At 33.6% G+C, this 16337-nt stretch overlaps 1 protein-coding gene across 2 annotated transcripts in view; it reads left to right on the top strand.

Moving 5' to 3' along the window:
• The window catches only part of STPG2 (sperm tail PG-rich repeat containing 2), a 582130-nt gene that overhangs the window by 337397 nt on the left and 228396 nt on the right, over positions 1-16337 (top strand). For both annotated transcript variants that reach the window (XM_032332948.1, XM_032332947.1), the window contains exon 13: positions 13424-13539. In XM_032332948.1, coding sequence (XP_032188839.1) covers positions 13424-13539 — 116 coding nt within the window. The remainder of the gene's footprint in view (positions 1-13423; positions 13540-16337) is intronic.

Below are 16337 nucleotides of genomic sequence, written 5' to 3'. Positions count from 1 at the left end.
GCATCTTAAACTGCTTAGTTATCTAATAGCAAGGGTAAATCAGAAAGGCCAGAGATAAGAAGAGTTTTGGTAGCAGTACATTCTAGGCGGTTTCCATTTTTCTGTACTGTGCCATTTAAAAAAATACTTTATGGGGTGCCTGGGTAGCTCAGTGAGTTAAGCGTCTGCCTTTGGCTCAGGTCATGATTCTGGGTTGGGGATCAAGCCCCACATTGGGCTCCCTGTTCAATGGGGAGTTTTCTTCTTCTCCCTCTCCCTCTGGCCTTCCCCCTGCTTGTGTTCTCTCTCTCTCTCTCAAATAAAAGAGTAAATAAAATCTTTAAAAAAACTAATAAAGTACTTTAACAAAGAGCTATAGAAATAATACCTTAGTTAAATTTACTTATTTGTGCTTAAAAAACAAAAACTCAGAAAACTATCAAAACAAGTAAATTCTATAACTTGATAAAGGTTATACACTTAAAACCCACAGTAAATGTTATTTTTAAAGGAAGGAAGACAAGGATACCCACTACTATTGTGCTTTCCTAACAAAGTAGATGGTTTATACCAATACCTAAGGACAGAATAACTAAGAAGATAAAATACAGAGATTAAAAGAGATAAAATTATCTTTAATTTTAGATTATAGCGTCATATAGCAAAATAACTTTTAGAAAATCCAGGATCTACTAAAACTATTAAGAAATTTTAGCATACTTCTTAGATATAATAATGATATACAAAATCTGTAACGTTTCTCTATACTAGCAGTGATCATATATAAAAAATAATAAAAATAAGTTCAACTCCCAAAAGGAGTAGAGTTCCTAGGAATTAAGTAAGAAGACAAAAGTTTTCCATAAAGAGAATTTTTGAATTCTAATAATGGACAGAGATAATGGTCTGAATAAACGAGGAACTAATTTTAGGCTCTTGAATGAGATGGTTTTATGTAAGAAGATTACCAGTTTTCCCTATTTTAATCGATCAATGTAATACCACTTAACATTCCAGTTGGGAGTTTTTGAAGAAATTGATAAGCACACTGAAGTTTATGTAAAAAATAAACAAAACAAGAAATCCAAAGAGAAAATGGTCAAAGCATATGAAATTATTTTGTGGTCTGCATTGATTATTGCTTATTTTATTCTTCTCTATAGAAATTCAACTTATTCCAGAAAGACTCATATTCCTTCTTCTTAAAACTCATTTATTTTTATGTTACTACCATAAGATTATAAAAATGAATGTTAATGTTTTTAAACCTCAGGGAATAACAATTATTGTAACAGAGCAAAAATAAACTTCCCTAAAAATTCTGATAATTATATCACAAAAACATAGGACTCCGAATTCAATGATAAAGTTCTCTTAAAAAGACTCATTGGAGTTACAATTATCAAGTCATTTCTAAGGAAAGAATAAATGCATTTTACAAAACAAATTGGCTTGGGAAATAATGTAGTATCAGGTTTCATCTAAGTGTAGAACTCAATATTTCCCCTCAAGGCTTAAACAAATATTACATGAATGAGGGCTCTTATAAAATGTTATGTTTTGAAATAGATTTCATTAATGGTTTCTAGTGATAATTTATTTCTCCCTTTATGCACAAGTCTCTTCTCATACTAATAATGGATAGCTTATTTGCATATAAATAGATTTCAGTATTTGCAGAAGCAGAGACCAAATATGTTTCTTTTTCTCCCTCTGGACGTTGTTAAACAGATAAAAAAAAAAAAAAAAAGAAGACGAGGGGAAGAGGATATTGCAATAATTAGCAATGAGGAATTATAATAATTTTCTTGACCAAAAATTTTTACAGGAAACTTTCTTTGGTATTTTTATTGGTATACTTCATTTCAAAGGTTTAGACCTCTAGTAAAAACAATAAAAAAAAGAATCTGCAGTTTTCTCAGTGATGCTTTTTGGTATACCTATGGCTCAAATGAAAACAACAAAGCAGCTTGATATTGGTTATTGAAATGTTTACTGGGGCCCTCTGGGTATCTTCTTCTAATTAATTTTTACTGTTTCTGTTGAGGGAGTATGTTCCATTCTAGATAAGGTAAATGCCACTTCTGTGACAATATTGCTTAATTAAATAAATCCTTTGTTTTTGAAATATAACAAGTTGCATGCTTGTGATTGAGAGGTATTTTGCTCCTTTCAATCAAAAAATGTACAGATGCTAATTTTTCAGTTATCATTTGGTTAAAAGTACCAAGTCCTCAAAAAAAAATCATTATAGAACAAATGTCCTTCCTAAATATAATAAGAAGGCCTTTTAATCCTACTTTCACAACTCATGTAGACATTAGTAAAGAAAGAACAATTAAATCAGTGCTTTTAAAAGATATCCACTTGATATTTAGCTTCTTGACTTTCAGTGTTTGAAATAGGATATGTTTCTGTATCATGGTTCTTTAAGTGAGTAAGAGGCATCATCTTATGGTACACTTGGTATTTTTAAGTAATTCCTTCAGGAAATTAAGATAACAACTGCTTTCTGGTAGGTTCAATATCTATTAATAATTGTGTCTTTCTGACCAGCAGAGGTCACTCAGTGTAAAGTGAATAATGACTTAAGCTTTCAAAAAAGACAGTATACATGACCATTCTACTTGAGCAATTTTCTTTTACTTGATTTCTGTTACTTGCCTAAATCCTATTTTCATCCCTTATTATAGCTTGCCTAGGTAAGTAAGGCAGTTCCTCAGGATCCATGACCTTTCCAAACCTGAAGTCAATAATATTCTGAAAGAAATAGTAAAGATACTGTATTTAAATCTATGTCTTTAAAAATATTATACAGGTCTTTTCTACCAGTTTAAAAAAAATAAGAGAACAAGTGCTTCAGAGAATATGACACATTGTATTCTGCCACAGAGAGGCAGCCTTCACCAAAAGATGGGACTTAGAGTTGTTTGGTTTCTAGGAAAACAGCATTTAACTCTTGATTTTTTAAAAAAATTTTTATTTGTATATAAAAGGTTTAAAAAGTAGCAGGATGTGGCATCCTTGACAGCTAGTGATGTGACAGTATGGAGATTTGAAGACAATTTGATTTTTAGAATTACTGTATTTTTGTTTTCCTTAAATGTGTATGTACTTACAAATTTAAAAGTATAGGTGTAAAATCAAAATTATATCCTTATGATATGCTAATGAATTAATAATCAAGGAACAAAATCCCTAAATTTATCATATGGACCTCAATTTATCCCATCTTCTAGACTTTATTCACCTTTTAGAGAGATGTCATATTCAGGTGAAAGCATAACATTCTCATTTAACTAAGATGATATTTGTTTGGCAAATCTGACATTTTTGGAAAATGCTTGAGAGAGCTAAAGATTAAGAAGACAGTATGAAGTAGAAAGAGTTGTTAAAATCATAGAGTCAGTCACAGCTTATCTATTAGCTCAGTTTCTCGTAAAATTTAAATGGTTTTATTTTCCTTTTTTGAGAGAGGCTCCAAGGGTTTAAAGCGGTTGAATGATGTGTCCTTATTCATTGTGTGGCTTTGAGGAAGCTTTCTGGGCCATTTTATCCTCCTTTTACATAGGAGGAAACAAAAACCTAAGTTTTAGAGAATTTATGGAAGTCACATGACTAGTATACAGAAATCTTGAATTTAAATTTGGTCCAAGTTTTTTCCTGGGGGTGCCTGGGTGGCTCAGTAGATTAAGCATCCAGCTCTTGGTTTTGGCTTTGGTCATGATCCCAGGGTCCTTGGAACAAGTACCATGTTTGGCTCCCTGCTCTGCAGAGAGTCTGCTTCTCCTCTGCCTCTCCCCCTGCTCATTCTTTCAATCTCTCTCTCTCTCTCACTTTCATTCTCTCTCAAATAAATATGTAAATAAAATCTTAAAAAAAAAAACTATTTATTCTGGAAAATAATAGACTAAAATAAAATAGAGATGTGGATATACTTATACTTCACAAAATTTCATCTTCCATGATCATGAAATAAGTTTTGCACATTTGGCCTAAAATTGAAATAGTGTGACATGGCCATAACAGAATTCATAATGTGTTAAAAGATATACATTCAAAAGTAAGTCTCTTTCCTATCTTAACACTGCCAGTCTTCTACTAATTGCATAGGCAACAATTATTCTAAATGTATTTACAGACATTTATGTGATATAGCATCTAAACATGATTTTCACATTGTAAATAGAAAAAAGACCTTAAGGTATCCGTTTTTGCATAGACAATTACTGGGAAGAAAGTAAAATGAAAAGAAAAGAATTAAAATATTTAAGGTCACAGGAGTAGATTCTAGTTGACTCAAAAACAGATGCTTCTTTCTTTAGTTTGGCTCAGTTCAGCTCAAGTAGGCATTGATGGAAGCTCTACCATAAGCAGTTTCTGAGACAGAAGAGATTCAGATATATTTTGGAGAAATGATAGTCTCATCCATAATTTCAGGTTTTCTCCTTTGGATAACTAATTCTTAAGATCATGTGAGAAAAAAAATTGATGTTTAGATACATTCGCTAATTGCTACATATCAAATTGTAGTTTAGGGGTCTAAAGCAATGGGGATTTGTTAAAATTTTGTTTTCTTGGTTCCACTTTCAGATAATATTATTTATTATTTTGGCATGAATCCAAGGAATCTACAATCTGACACTAATCTGGGTGATTCTGATGGCTATAGTCCATGCACTACACTTTGGGAAAAATTAATTTAAATTATATGGTGCTGAATATGATCTTTGTTTTTTAGTTTTGATGTTTCAAGCCATAAAACAAGTTCAGCCAGAGGCCAGAAGAGAAACATGTCCGCAGCTATGGAAGGGCTGTGAATAGGCCTTGCTTATCCTGGGTATTAAAGCTGGATGTGGAAACCATTTACTATTTGGAAATAAACATTGTTAATATAAACAGTTATATTTGTCTTGGTTAAAATTAACTAGTAGTAGTTGACTGGAAGGCTTGCGAGGGAAGAATTCTGCTGAATTCTCCTAGTAGTCTGCTATTATTCCATAAAGTTATGGCAACAGAGTTAGAGAATATTTATATTACAAGATCATAGGAGCAGAGTGAGCAGAGAACCTATGAGGTGAAGGAAAAAATTCTTGTCTAGATTTAAATCTAGAAGTAGATTTAAGTTTACTGAAAAGGAGCAAGAAGCTTTCTAAGATGTTCAATGGTTAACCTCACTTTCGCTTAATCTCTGATGAAAGAGATAAAGCATTTGCACACCAAAGCATGAAAACCATTTTATCTTTTCTTAATCTATAAAATGTTTAAGATACAGAAATTTATTCATTTAAGTTGCAAATAAACACCTTAAACTTTGTTTAATTGGCTCATCACTATATTGATCATGTAGGCTCTTCTTCCAGAAAACTCTAAACTCTGTGAGTCTAGCTTTATTATAGCAGAGCTAGTCGGTGAAAAATTCCAATCCAAACACACTTAGGAGCCTAACAATTTTTAGTAAATTAAAAAAAAAATGGCAAATAGTTACATTTTAAAGTGGTAAAATTAGCCATTTCAACATTTTAAAAAAATCATTTATTTTTTATATCTTTCTTAAAGAATTTAGCTTGCATGTGTTGAGTTTGAGGAGTTCTTTTTTTTTTTTTTTTTAGTTTGAGGAGTTCTTTATAGATCTTGGATATCAGCCCTTCGTCTGTGGTGTCATTTGTGAGTATCTTCTTCCATTCCGTGGGTTGCCTCTTTGTTTTGTTGACTATTTCCTTTGCTGTGCAGAAACTTTTAATCTTGATTAAGTCCCCAAAGTTTATTTTCGCTTTTGTTTCCTTTGCCTTTGGGGACATGTCTTGAAAGAAGTTGCTGTGGCTGATGTTGAAGATGTTACTGCCTATGTTCTCCTCTGGGATTTGGATAGATTCCTGCCTCATGTTGAGGTCTTTTATCCATTTTGAGTTTATCTTTGTGTATTGTGTAAGAAAATGGTTGAGTTTCATTTTTCTATACATGGCTGTCCAATTTTCCCAGCACCATTTATTGAATAGACTGTCTTTATTCCACTGTATATTTTTTCCTGCTTTGTCGAAGATTATTTGACCAGAATTGAGGGTCCATGCCTGGGCTTTCTACTCTGTTCCACTGGTCTATGTGTCTGTTTTTGTGCCAGTACTATGCTGTCTTGGTGATCACAGCTTTGTAGTAAAGCTTGAAATCAGGCAATGTGATGTCCCCAGTTTTGTTTTTCTTTTTCAACATTTCCTTAGCAATTCACAAACTCAACACACAAAAAACAGATAATCATGTCAAGAAATGATCAGAAGACATGAACAGACACTTTTCCAAAGAAGACATAAAAATGGCTAACAGACACATGAAAAAATGTTCATCATCATTAACCATCAAGGAGATTCAAATCAAAACCACATTGAGATACCATCTTATACCAGTTATAATGACCCAAATCAATAAGAAAGTAAACAACAAGTGTTGGAGAAGATGTGGAGAAAGGGGAACCCTCTTACAGTGTTGGTGGGAATGCAAATTGGTGCAGCTACTTTGGATAACAGTGTGGAGATTCCTTAAGAAATTAAAAATACAGGGACGCCTGGGTGGCTCATTGGGTTAAAGCCTCTGCCTTTGGCTCGGCTCATGATCCCAGGGTCTTGGGATTGAGCCCATGTCAGGCTCTCTGCTCAGTGGAGAGCCTGCTCCCCATTGCCCGCCTGTCTCTCTGCCTGCTTGTGATCTCTGTCAAATAAATAAATAAAAAGAAATTAAAAATACAGCTACCCTATGACCCTGCAATTACACTACTAGGTATTTATCCCAAAGAAATAGATGTAGTGAAAAGAAGGACCATCTGTACCCCAATGTTCATAGCTGCTATGGCCACAGTCGCCAAATTGTGGAAAGAACCAAGATACCCTTCAACAGATGAATGGATAAAGAAGATATGGTCCATATAGACAATGGAGTATTATGCCCCAATCAGAAAGGATGAATACCCAACTTTTGTATCAACATGGTTGGGACTGGAAGAGATATTATGCTGAGTGAAATAAGTCAAGAAGAGAGAGTCAATTATCATATGGTTTCACTTACTTGTGGCGCATAAGGAATAACATGGAGGACATTGGGAGATGGAGAGGAGAAGTGAGTTGGGGGAAATCAGAGGGGGAGACAAACCATGAGAGACTGTGGACTCTGAGAAAAAAACTGAGGGTTTTGGAGGGGTAGGGGGTAGGGTGTTTGGTGAGCCTGGTGGTGGGTATTAAGGAGGGCATGTATTGCATGGAGCACTGGTGTGGTCCATAAACAATGAATTTTAAAACACTGAAAAAAATTTTTAAAAATTTTACTGAAAAAAAAAAAAAGAGTTTAGCTTCCTTAATATTAATCAGATGTTCAAAGTAAATTTGGTGTTTATATTTAAAGAACTCTAATCACTTAATCTATGACCTGATGATGTACTTTACAAAGATACAGCATTACCATGATTTTTACATATAATATTCAAAGAGATGTGCTAGTCTTAGAGGGAATACCTTACTAATTCACCTTTAATTAAATGTTAAAATAATGATGGGGATGTAAAATAATGATGGAATATATGCTGAGACTTACTCTAGTTTTTTGCTTAGCTAATTTTCTTGGCATTCTAGCTCCAAATGTTTAAGTAGGAACAGCAGGATATAAAAATCAAAGTTCAGGGATGCCTGGGTGCCTCAGTTGTTTGGACGACTGCCTTCAGCTCAGGTCATGATCCTGGAGTCCCGGGATTGAGTCTGCTTCTCTCTCTCTGACCTTCTTCTCACTCATGCTCTCTCTCACTGTCTCTCTCTCTCAAATAAATAAATAAAATCTTTAAAGAAAACGTCAAAATTCAGTTATGAAAGGAAAATTTGCTACTCTGCCAGGCCAGTTGTGCGGTACTTTACTTACCTTGAAAACAACTTCATATTTCATTGATTATTTGATAACTTTGATAACTTTGTTCATTCATCAATAAACTCACTCATGTGTTAGATATTTATACACTACCTACTTAAAGTAGTAGTAGGTGAAAGCTGGTCATCTTTCCTTCTAGTTGGTTCTGAAATTCATACACAAAGTAAATTATACCTCAATTTACAAGATTAATGAAAGTCATTTAAATTTGTATAATGTACTTATCAGAGCAGGATCAGTTCAAAGACTTCATTTGATAGGGCTTATGGATGCACATTTTGGTAAGAATGTCATAAGAATGTATTTAGAAGTACATGTATAAGCAGACATTGCTGTCTGAAGATATATATTATAGTCAAACGAAATCTATTTGATTTTGTATTTCCACATCACAATAATGCTGGCTCTATTCCTTACCCAATGCTTGGAACACATGTTTTAACTGGTGGATGATTTAGGCAGGCTTCAATTGATGCAGTTCTCAGTCTGCTTAGGTTGGAGTACATTATAATAGACCATGTCTTAGGGACTGTGTGGACAATAATTCTTAGATACTCTATAGAATTTTAAGATGTCAGTCTCAAGTATTTAAGACCTTAGTTCTTAAAACATGTAATCCCCATTTTGTTTTTGAACAGAAAGTTTAACAGGATGGTAAAACATATGTGGAATTTTGGTTAACAGTTTATGCATTTTTGAGACTCTTGTCTGTTTTTACTCATCATCTATCGGCTCAATTTAATAGACTAGAGTTGTTTGGTCATAATCTGAAGTGCCATTTCATTACCTCACATCTTAGAAGCAGGAAAAGAGCATTAAACCAAAATGTGGTTTTGACATTGATGATAATAGTTCCTTGTGTACTAATCTTTTGTCTTAGCTATTATTTCATTTTAGAGCTGAAGGATATATAAAATCAGCATGACAAAATGTGTTCCATAAAAACTCAACTCTCTAAATGACATTTTAAAGCCATGTGGTCCATTTTAGTGAACAATTTTCTAGATGCTTTTTAATTCCTAGAGATATTCTTACACAGGAGATACTCACTTTTCAGTAGTTTTCATTCTTTTTCACATGATTTCACATAATTTATAAATTTAGACTCGTTATGAAGATAGACATTTTTTAATCTGAGGTTTTGTAACTTTATTTATAGAGGTATTATTTTTGAGTCCCCTCTAATGTACCAAAATGATTTTTATTTTAAATTAAAAATTGTTCCTGTTTTCTTCCATTTTTGCCCTAGAGCATCAGTTGACATTTCATAGAGAGTTGGTTGGCATAAGGCTGGAAAATATGTAACTATAAGATTACCTGCTCTTGAATTCCCATTATATAATAGTCATGATTCAGGCAGAATTTTCCATAGGTGATTGGTTTGGAATGAGAAGTTTTCTTCTTGTATGACCTGTGATTAAAATGTAGCATTTTAGTAAATAAATAGAAGATAATTTCTGTATAATCTATCTGTGAATCACAACTGGTGAAGCAATGTAAGTCTTTGACCTGTATTATATAAAAGCAGTAACACAGGTAATTGGAAATATATTTTAAGATCAAGTACAATAGACTTTTTTTTTTTAATGCTCTGTAGCTTAAAGCAAACTAAGAGCTAAAATGCAACAAGATGCATACTGAGAGTTTTGCTTTACTTAATGCTCCTCAAAGGAATTCCAACAGAAAGAAATCTACTAAAACTACACTTGAATATTTTATTTTCTCTTCTTTTAATGAGTTACAATCATGAAGGTAAATATTTATCAATTGTTGTAGCATCATAGTAAGGACAGGAAATAGGCTGTATTTCCTGTATTTCATTTCAGGGTTGAAAATGAAGTTTACTGATACAATAGTGTTTGGTTAATAGTCTTACTTGTTGCATTAACCTTTATACATCTTTATGGTTAAAGTTACAATTTTAATTAGTTGACTGTGGAATCATGTACCCATTTCCTGATGATAAGTTTGTGTTCTTTTCTGCATACTGAAGTAACTGATATATTTTCCCATGTGTAGTTTAGTTTGTATATATATTTGTAAAGATATTATGTTGTATATGTACATTGTTTCTCTGCATTATGAATAGAAATTACATTATTCCAAAGTCATTCATGCAAGATGGCATCTGCTACAAGATTCCTTTTTGAAGATTAAAACACTGAGCTTCTTAGTCCATTCTGACTGCTATAACAAAAATGCTGTAGACTGGATAGCTTAAATAGTATAAGTTTATTTCTCACAGTCTGGGAGTCTGGGAAATCCAAAGTCAAGATGCCCAAAGTGAAATTTGATTTAGTGAGGGTCTTCCTCCCAGCTTGCCGATAGACAGCTGTATACAAAGCAGAGACAGAGAATGGAAATAAATTCTCTCGTGTCTCTTTTTGTAAGGGCAGTAATCCCATCATGAGGAGCTCTATTCTTGTGACCTAAATACCTTTTTATTTTTTAAAGATTTTATTTATTTATTTGAGAGAAAACCAGAGAGCAGAGAGGAGAGGGACAGAGGGAGAAGCAGGCTCCCCACTGAGCAGGGAGCTGATGCAGAGCTCGGTCCCAGGACCCTGGAATCATGGTGTGAGACAAAGGCAGCTGTCTTAATGAACTGAGCCACCCAGGTGCCCGCACCCCTAATTACTGTCTAAAGGCCTCATCTCGAAATACTATCACATTGGTGATTAGGGTTTTAATATATGAATTTGGTGGGGGGAGCACAAACTGAAATTCAGTTCATAGCAGCTTCTCACAAAGGCTTTATAATTTTGGATATCTATCTTCTTAATTGAATTGATGTTAGAAGGATTGAACTAGAGCCAAATGTCATCTTTTATTGTAAATTTTGAAGTGTCCGATGTTATTAAAGTCTTAAAAATGTTTCATGTGAATTTATCAATTCTAATATATTTTAGTTTTGAAAACATCTGCAAGGATCTGTTCTTCAAAGTGGTAGTTTTTAATTGCATGTATAATAGGGAGATGGAGGCATTACTTTTGTATTCTGCTAACATCTTTATATCTACTAATTTCACTGTTTATGTCCATTGTCAATATTCTGTGCTCATGTTATTCCTTCCTCTCCCCACACTGTCTCTTTGATGCCCTCTAATTTAGTTTCATTCATCATCACTGTTCCACATGCTCCAGAGTGACTTGTCTGTGAAGTCTCTTCTTGCAACAACATATAGTAAGACCTCTAAGCATTCTCTGGAAATACAGCCTGGGCAAGTGACAGATACTCAATAAGTATTGGTTAACAGGTGAATGGAGAAAAGAAAAGAAGAGGAAAAAAAAAACCTCTCCCTATTTTCTCTCTATGATGTTTTACTAGCCGTATTCTACTCACTAGATAATTTCCTTCTTTGGCTGTTCCCCTCCCTTCCTATATGCAGCTCCTCCAAGTTTCAGTCCTGAGTTATTCAGTTTTCTCTGTCCACACTCTTTTGCTTAAAGAAACCTCAGCTATTACTTCTATGTGAACAACTCCTTTCCTTTTCTCTAGGACAGCTTTCTCATGAGCTTCATTTATGTATTTCCATTTGTCTTCTGAACATGTCTGTTTGGGTATGCTGCCATCTTTTCAGACATAACTGGTTCAAAACCAAACACATCATGTTCCTCTTCAATGATATCTCTTATGTATTTTCTTATTTTTGTCACAGTATTGCCCTTTTAGTGGCCATTATTCATTTTTATCTTCTTCCAGTCACTATACATATTAAATATTTACTGCATCTCTTAGAAAATATTCTGAGTTGCTCTTCTTCTTCCTTACCAATGTTAGTAAACTCCTTATAGTGTCCCTAAAATAAATCATCAAGTCATCCCATCCTATAATGTACTGCCAAAGTTTATTTCATAAACTACCTCTTCCTTCATGAATCTCCTTTAGTCTAAAACCTTCAGGAGCTACCCACTACCTGTGGAAGTAGTTTCCAAAAGCTTTTTTTGTTTTTTATTTATTTTTAAAGATTTATTTATTTGAGAGAGAGAGAGCTCACAGGAAGAGTCAGGGAGGGGTAGAGGGAGAGAATCTCAAGCAGACTAGCTGCCCTTGCTGGATTCCATCCCAGGACCCATGAGATCATAACCTGAGCCGAAACCAAGAGTTGGATCTTAACTGACTGAGCCACCCAGATGCCCCTCCAAAAGCTTTCAAAAAAATTATTACTATCCTGGGTGATATGTGCAAGCATCGTCGGAGTTGTTCTCCGGATGGAAGCGCTGGCCGCAGCCCCGGTTGTAGCACAGCAGGGCCATTTCCTTTCCCCACTGTTCAAGGTTGGGGCCGAACCCAGGCGAGAGCAAGACGGTGTGCGTCTGAAGTACTTAGCTTGCAGTGTTTTTCTTCTGCATCGTTACTATTTGATTTTAAGTTTTTATATAGTTCTTAATTCCTTCAAGAACAGTTTCTCCAAAGGGGCATGTTTTTTTTTTTTAATTTTTTATTTTTTATAAACATATATTTTTAGTCCCCAGGGGTACAGGTCTGTGAATCACCAGGTTTACACACTTCACAGCACTCACCAAAGCACATACCCTCCCCAATGTCCATAATCCCACCCCCTTCTCCCAAACCCCCTCCCCCCAGCAACCCTCAGTTTGTTTTGTGAGATTAAGAGTCACTTATGGTTTGTCTCCCTCCCATTCCCATCTTGTTTCATTTATTCTTCTCCTACCCACTTAAGCCAAAGGGGCATGTTTTAATTAAATGTTAATTAATGACCTTTCTTAGTTTTCCAATTTAGTAGGCCACCTTTAATGTCCATTAAAGTGAAATAAAACTTCCAGCCCTAAACATTTTTATGTTGATTAAAAATTATGTCAAAATTAAAAAAAAATTATTAGACAAATTTAGGTTTAAAAAAGTATATATGGGTCCCAAACAAAGAAGAGTAAATCTAAAGCTGTTTTGAATGAAAATAATTCAGGCTCCTTCTACGTATAGGGCTTTTCCTTTACTTTGTTCCCTGGGCTCTTCTGCAGAATTCTGGGACACTTTAGAAGACGATTTGAAACCTACTGCCTCTAATACAAAAATCCTTATTTAGGATTAGGCCCTATTCCATTCAACCCATATGTTCATTAAGTCCAATCATTCCATGAATTCCATCTTTGTACCTTGGCTTCTATCATGTTTAGCACCTAGAATGCTGCTAAACTACTTTTTTGCTTAAGTCTTATTTATATTTACAAATACATTTCAAGTACTACATCTTTGTTGAATATATGAAAGCCTTTTTAGGAAATAAAAGACTTGGTGTCTTTTCTCATGATGTATATGTATCTTGGGGGAGGTACTTTTTTTATTTTTTTGGAAAAATACTTCTATATTACATTTAATTATTAGATGGACAAATGTCACTTTTGTGCTTATTATATTTCAAAGCCTTAAACTGAATGATTTTAAGCATTCAAAAAAAATGGGTCCAAGATTATTTGATGTGAAAATTATACATTAAGAGCACAGATCTAAGAATAATAATGTGACCCAAATCAATAACTTTAACATAATTTATTATTTTCTACATTTGTTTTCTTTTAGGGCCTGCAACATATGATCCCGTTTTGAGGAAATCTTGCTCCATACCCTTATTTGTTAAAGCATCAAAGCGTTTTAAAGATTCCAAAGAGATAACTCCTGGTCCAGCGACATATGAGGTTTGTTACTAATATCTCTTTTATCAGTAGCAAAAGAATAGAATAATATCCAGAAAGTACTGAAAATGTTTACATTAAAGTCCTTTTCATATGTTTTATTCATATTTGACTAATCAAACTCTTTTGGCTGTGGAAGTCATTTTTTAAAAAATATTTATTTATTTACTTATTTAGTAAGAGATAGCATGAGCTGGGAGGAGGGGCAGAGGGAGAGGGAGAGAGAGAATCTTAAGCAGGCTCCATACGCCGTATGAGCATGAATTGGGGCTTGATCTAATGACCCTGAGATCATGACCTGGGCCAAAATCAAGTGTCTGACACTTAACTGACTAAGCCACCCAAGTTCCCCAAAAAGGCATTTTTGGATACATTCTGACATTTTTTTTAAAGATTGATTTTTGAATTATTTAATTTATTACTTTATCTATAAATGTCCACAACAGCATTTATATATATATATATGTATATACATATTTATATGTATATATGTATTTTACATCCTTGCAACTTTAAAAACTTTGTTGTTTAGATACACAAATGGAAATTTTTGAGTATTATTGCAATCATGGATTTAATGGAAGGCTCAGAAGATAGTGTGTTGGTCTAGTAAAATCACGTATTGATCTTTTATCTTCTTTTAATAAGTATAGATGCTATAGTTTAGATTCATAATAAATAAAGGACTCTTTTAAGCTCTGGCCTTCTGATTATAAGGAGGCTTAAGTTAATCTGCAGGTTTTAAAAATTGTGTTCACAATTGGCCTTTTATTCCTCATCTAGAATGAATAGGTCTCACATTCCCACTCTACTGTATAATTCTCATTATAATATTTTATAATGACTCATAGCATTATAAGTAATTTAAGAATTAATACTCAGTGCAAACCACAGTGAATATAGTTTTTTGGGTTAGCTAATGACAAGTTCATTTTTCTTGAATGTATGGTTTTCTGCTTATTTAAAATGTCATAACCTAAAAACTTCTTTGGCATTCTGTCAATGCAAATACATAATATAACATCAGGAAAAAAAGAAAAAGAAAATAAAATGAATGATGAAAGAGTTGTTATTTTACTTGTGGGCTGTTGATTCCCCGAAAAGACCACTGCTAATTCCTACTGATTAAGCAATGCAAATTTTATTTACTTCAGAAAGGGAGAATCTGCTATATAGTCTTAATGGTATTTCAGAAGGTGCAAGTCAAAGGACTTATGATGTTTTAGGAACTGGGGTGTGTGATGTAAGACAGGTCATACAAATGGGGAATTGGTTGGGATTGGACAAAGTTTGTGACTTGTTTACTTTGAGTCACTGGGCACAGTGAGGGAGTATCTTGAAGCAAGTCTTGATCAGTAAGCTATCAGTCTTCATAAGTTGGTGGTATGGCTGTTCATAGTCTGATCAAATTATCATATTAAATCATTAGCTGAACCCTTCTCCCATACTTTTTTAAAACTAATTTTATGGGGCACCTGGGTGGGTCAGTGGGTTAACCTCTGCCTTCAGCTCAGGTCATGATCTCAGAGTCCTGGGATGGAGACCTGCATTGGGCTCTCTGGTCAGCAGGGAGCCTGCTTCCCCCTCTCTCTCTGCCTGCCTCTCTGCTACTTGTGATCTCTCTCTCTCTGTCAAATAAATAAATAAAATATTTTTAAAAACCCAATTTTAATGGTATTTACAAATAATATCAGTAAATCTAATGTTATCCTTTTATTTTGTTATATATTTATCATAGAAGGTGTATTTTCTAGTTTTTCTAATATTTAAAGACATTCTTTTTCCTTCATAAGATTTTATAAATTATATTTATACTTCCTCATAGTCATTTACTACAGCAAATTATTTTCTATGTCAAAGGAAAACATTTATGGGGTTGATAATGATGTTTATTCAGATAGTGCCTGAAATTTCAAACTATTATGTCCTATATATATACTGCACTGCAAGGTAACTTTCCTGTTGAGAAGTGAGTAATATTTTTTGCCTTCCAACACTATATTTTCTTTAATATTTGAAAACTTTTTTGAACAGGTAATTTTCCTGATTTTCCTTTTTATAGGAAAAAGTTATTTTTAATCTGATAGGCCAATAAATCACTAGGTCTTTTTATTGTAACTTGCTTTTATTTTTTAATTCAATACTTTTCTCTATTGACTTTAGTAAGTTTAATTAAAGTTGGTAACTCTTGAGAACATATTTGCCTTAAATATTTTACTTTTTTTTTTCCAGAAAAAGATGATTCTAGAAATTTAGAACATTGTTTTAAGACTACAATATTATGTTCTATTTAAAAAGTGGTTAAATGTGTAGGACTTGTGCCATTATTTGTTACAGGCTTTCAGTGTCACATATTTATACTGGATCCAGCTTATCTAATGTGGGTGGTACTTATAATAATATCTATAACAATAGCTCTTTCAAGTTACACAACCACATATGCAAATTTTACTTGCCATTTTTATTCTTGTGTGAATAATCTTTTGAGTTTCCCAGGCAGAATTAGTGTTTTCCTTTTTTTTTCTTTTTTGGTGTGTGTGTAGGGGGGGGGGTCATATTTGCCATTGGATTGTTATTCACACTATCTTTCAATTACAAGCTAATCTGTTTGTCTCTTTTGCTCCTTCTTGTTGTTGATATTTATTGGTTAACTATCGCTGACCCTTTTGAAGATACAATGAAACCTAGAGACTCTTTACTTAGGAAGAAAACATTGCATGTATGCTCATAACAAAACCCCGTGTATACAATTTTAGATAGTTTATTTATCTACAAAAGCTCACCTATGGCTTCAGTCAAGA

This window comes from Mustela erminea, chromosome 2 (assembly GCF_009829155.1).
Source record: "Mustela erminea isolate mMusErm1 chromosome 2, mMusErm1.Pri, whole genome shotgun sequence".
In the NCBI taxonomy this organism is placed as follows: Eukaryota; Metazoa; Chordata; class Mammalia; order Carnivora; family Mustelidae; genus Mustela; species Mustela erminea.
Note: the sequence above shows the minus strand (reverse complement) of the source record. Positions and strands in the feature narration are given on the sequence as shown.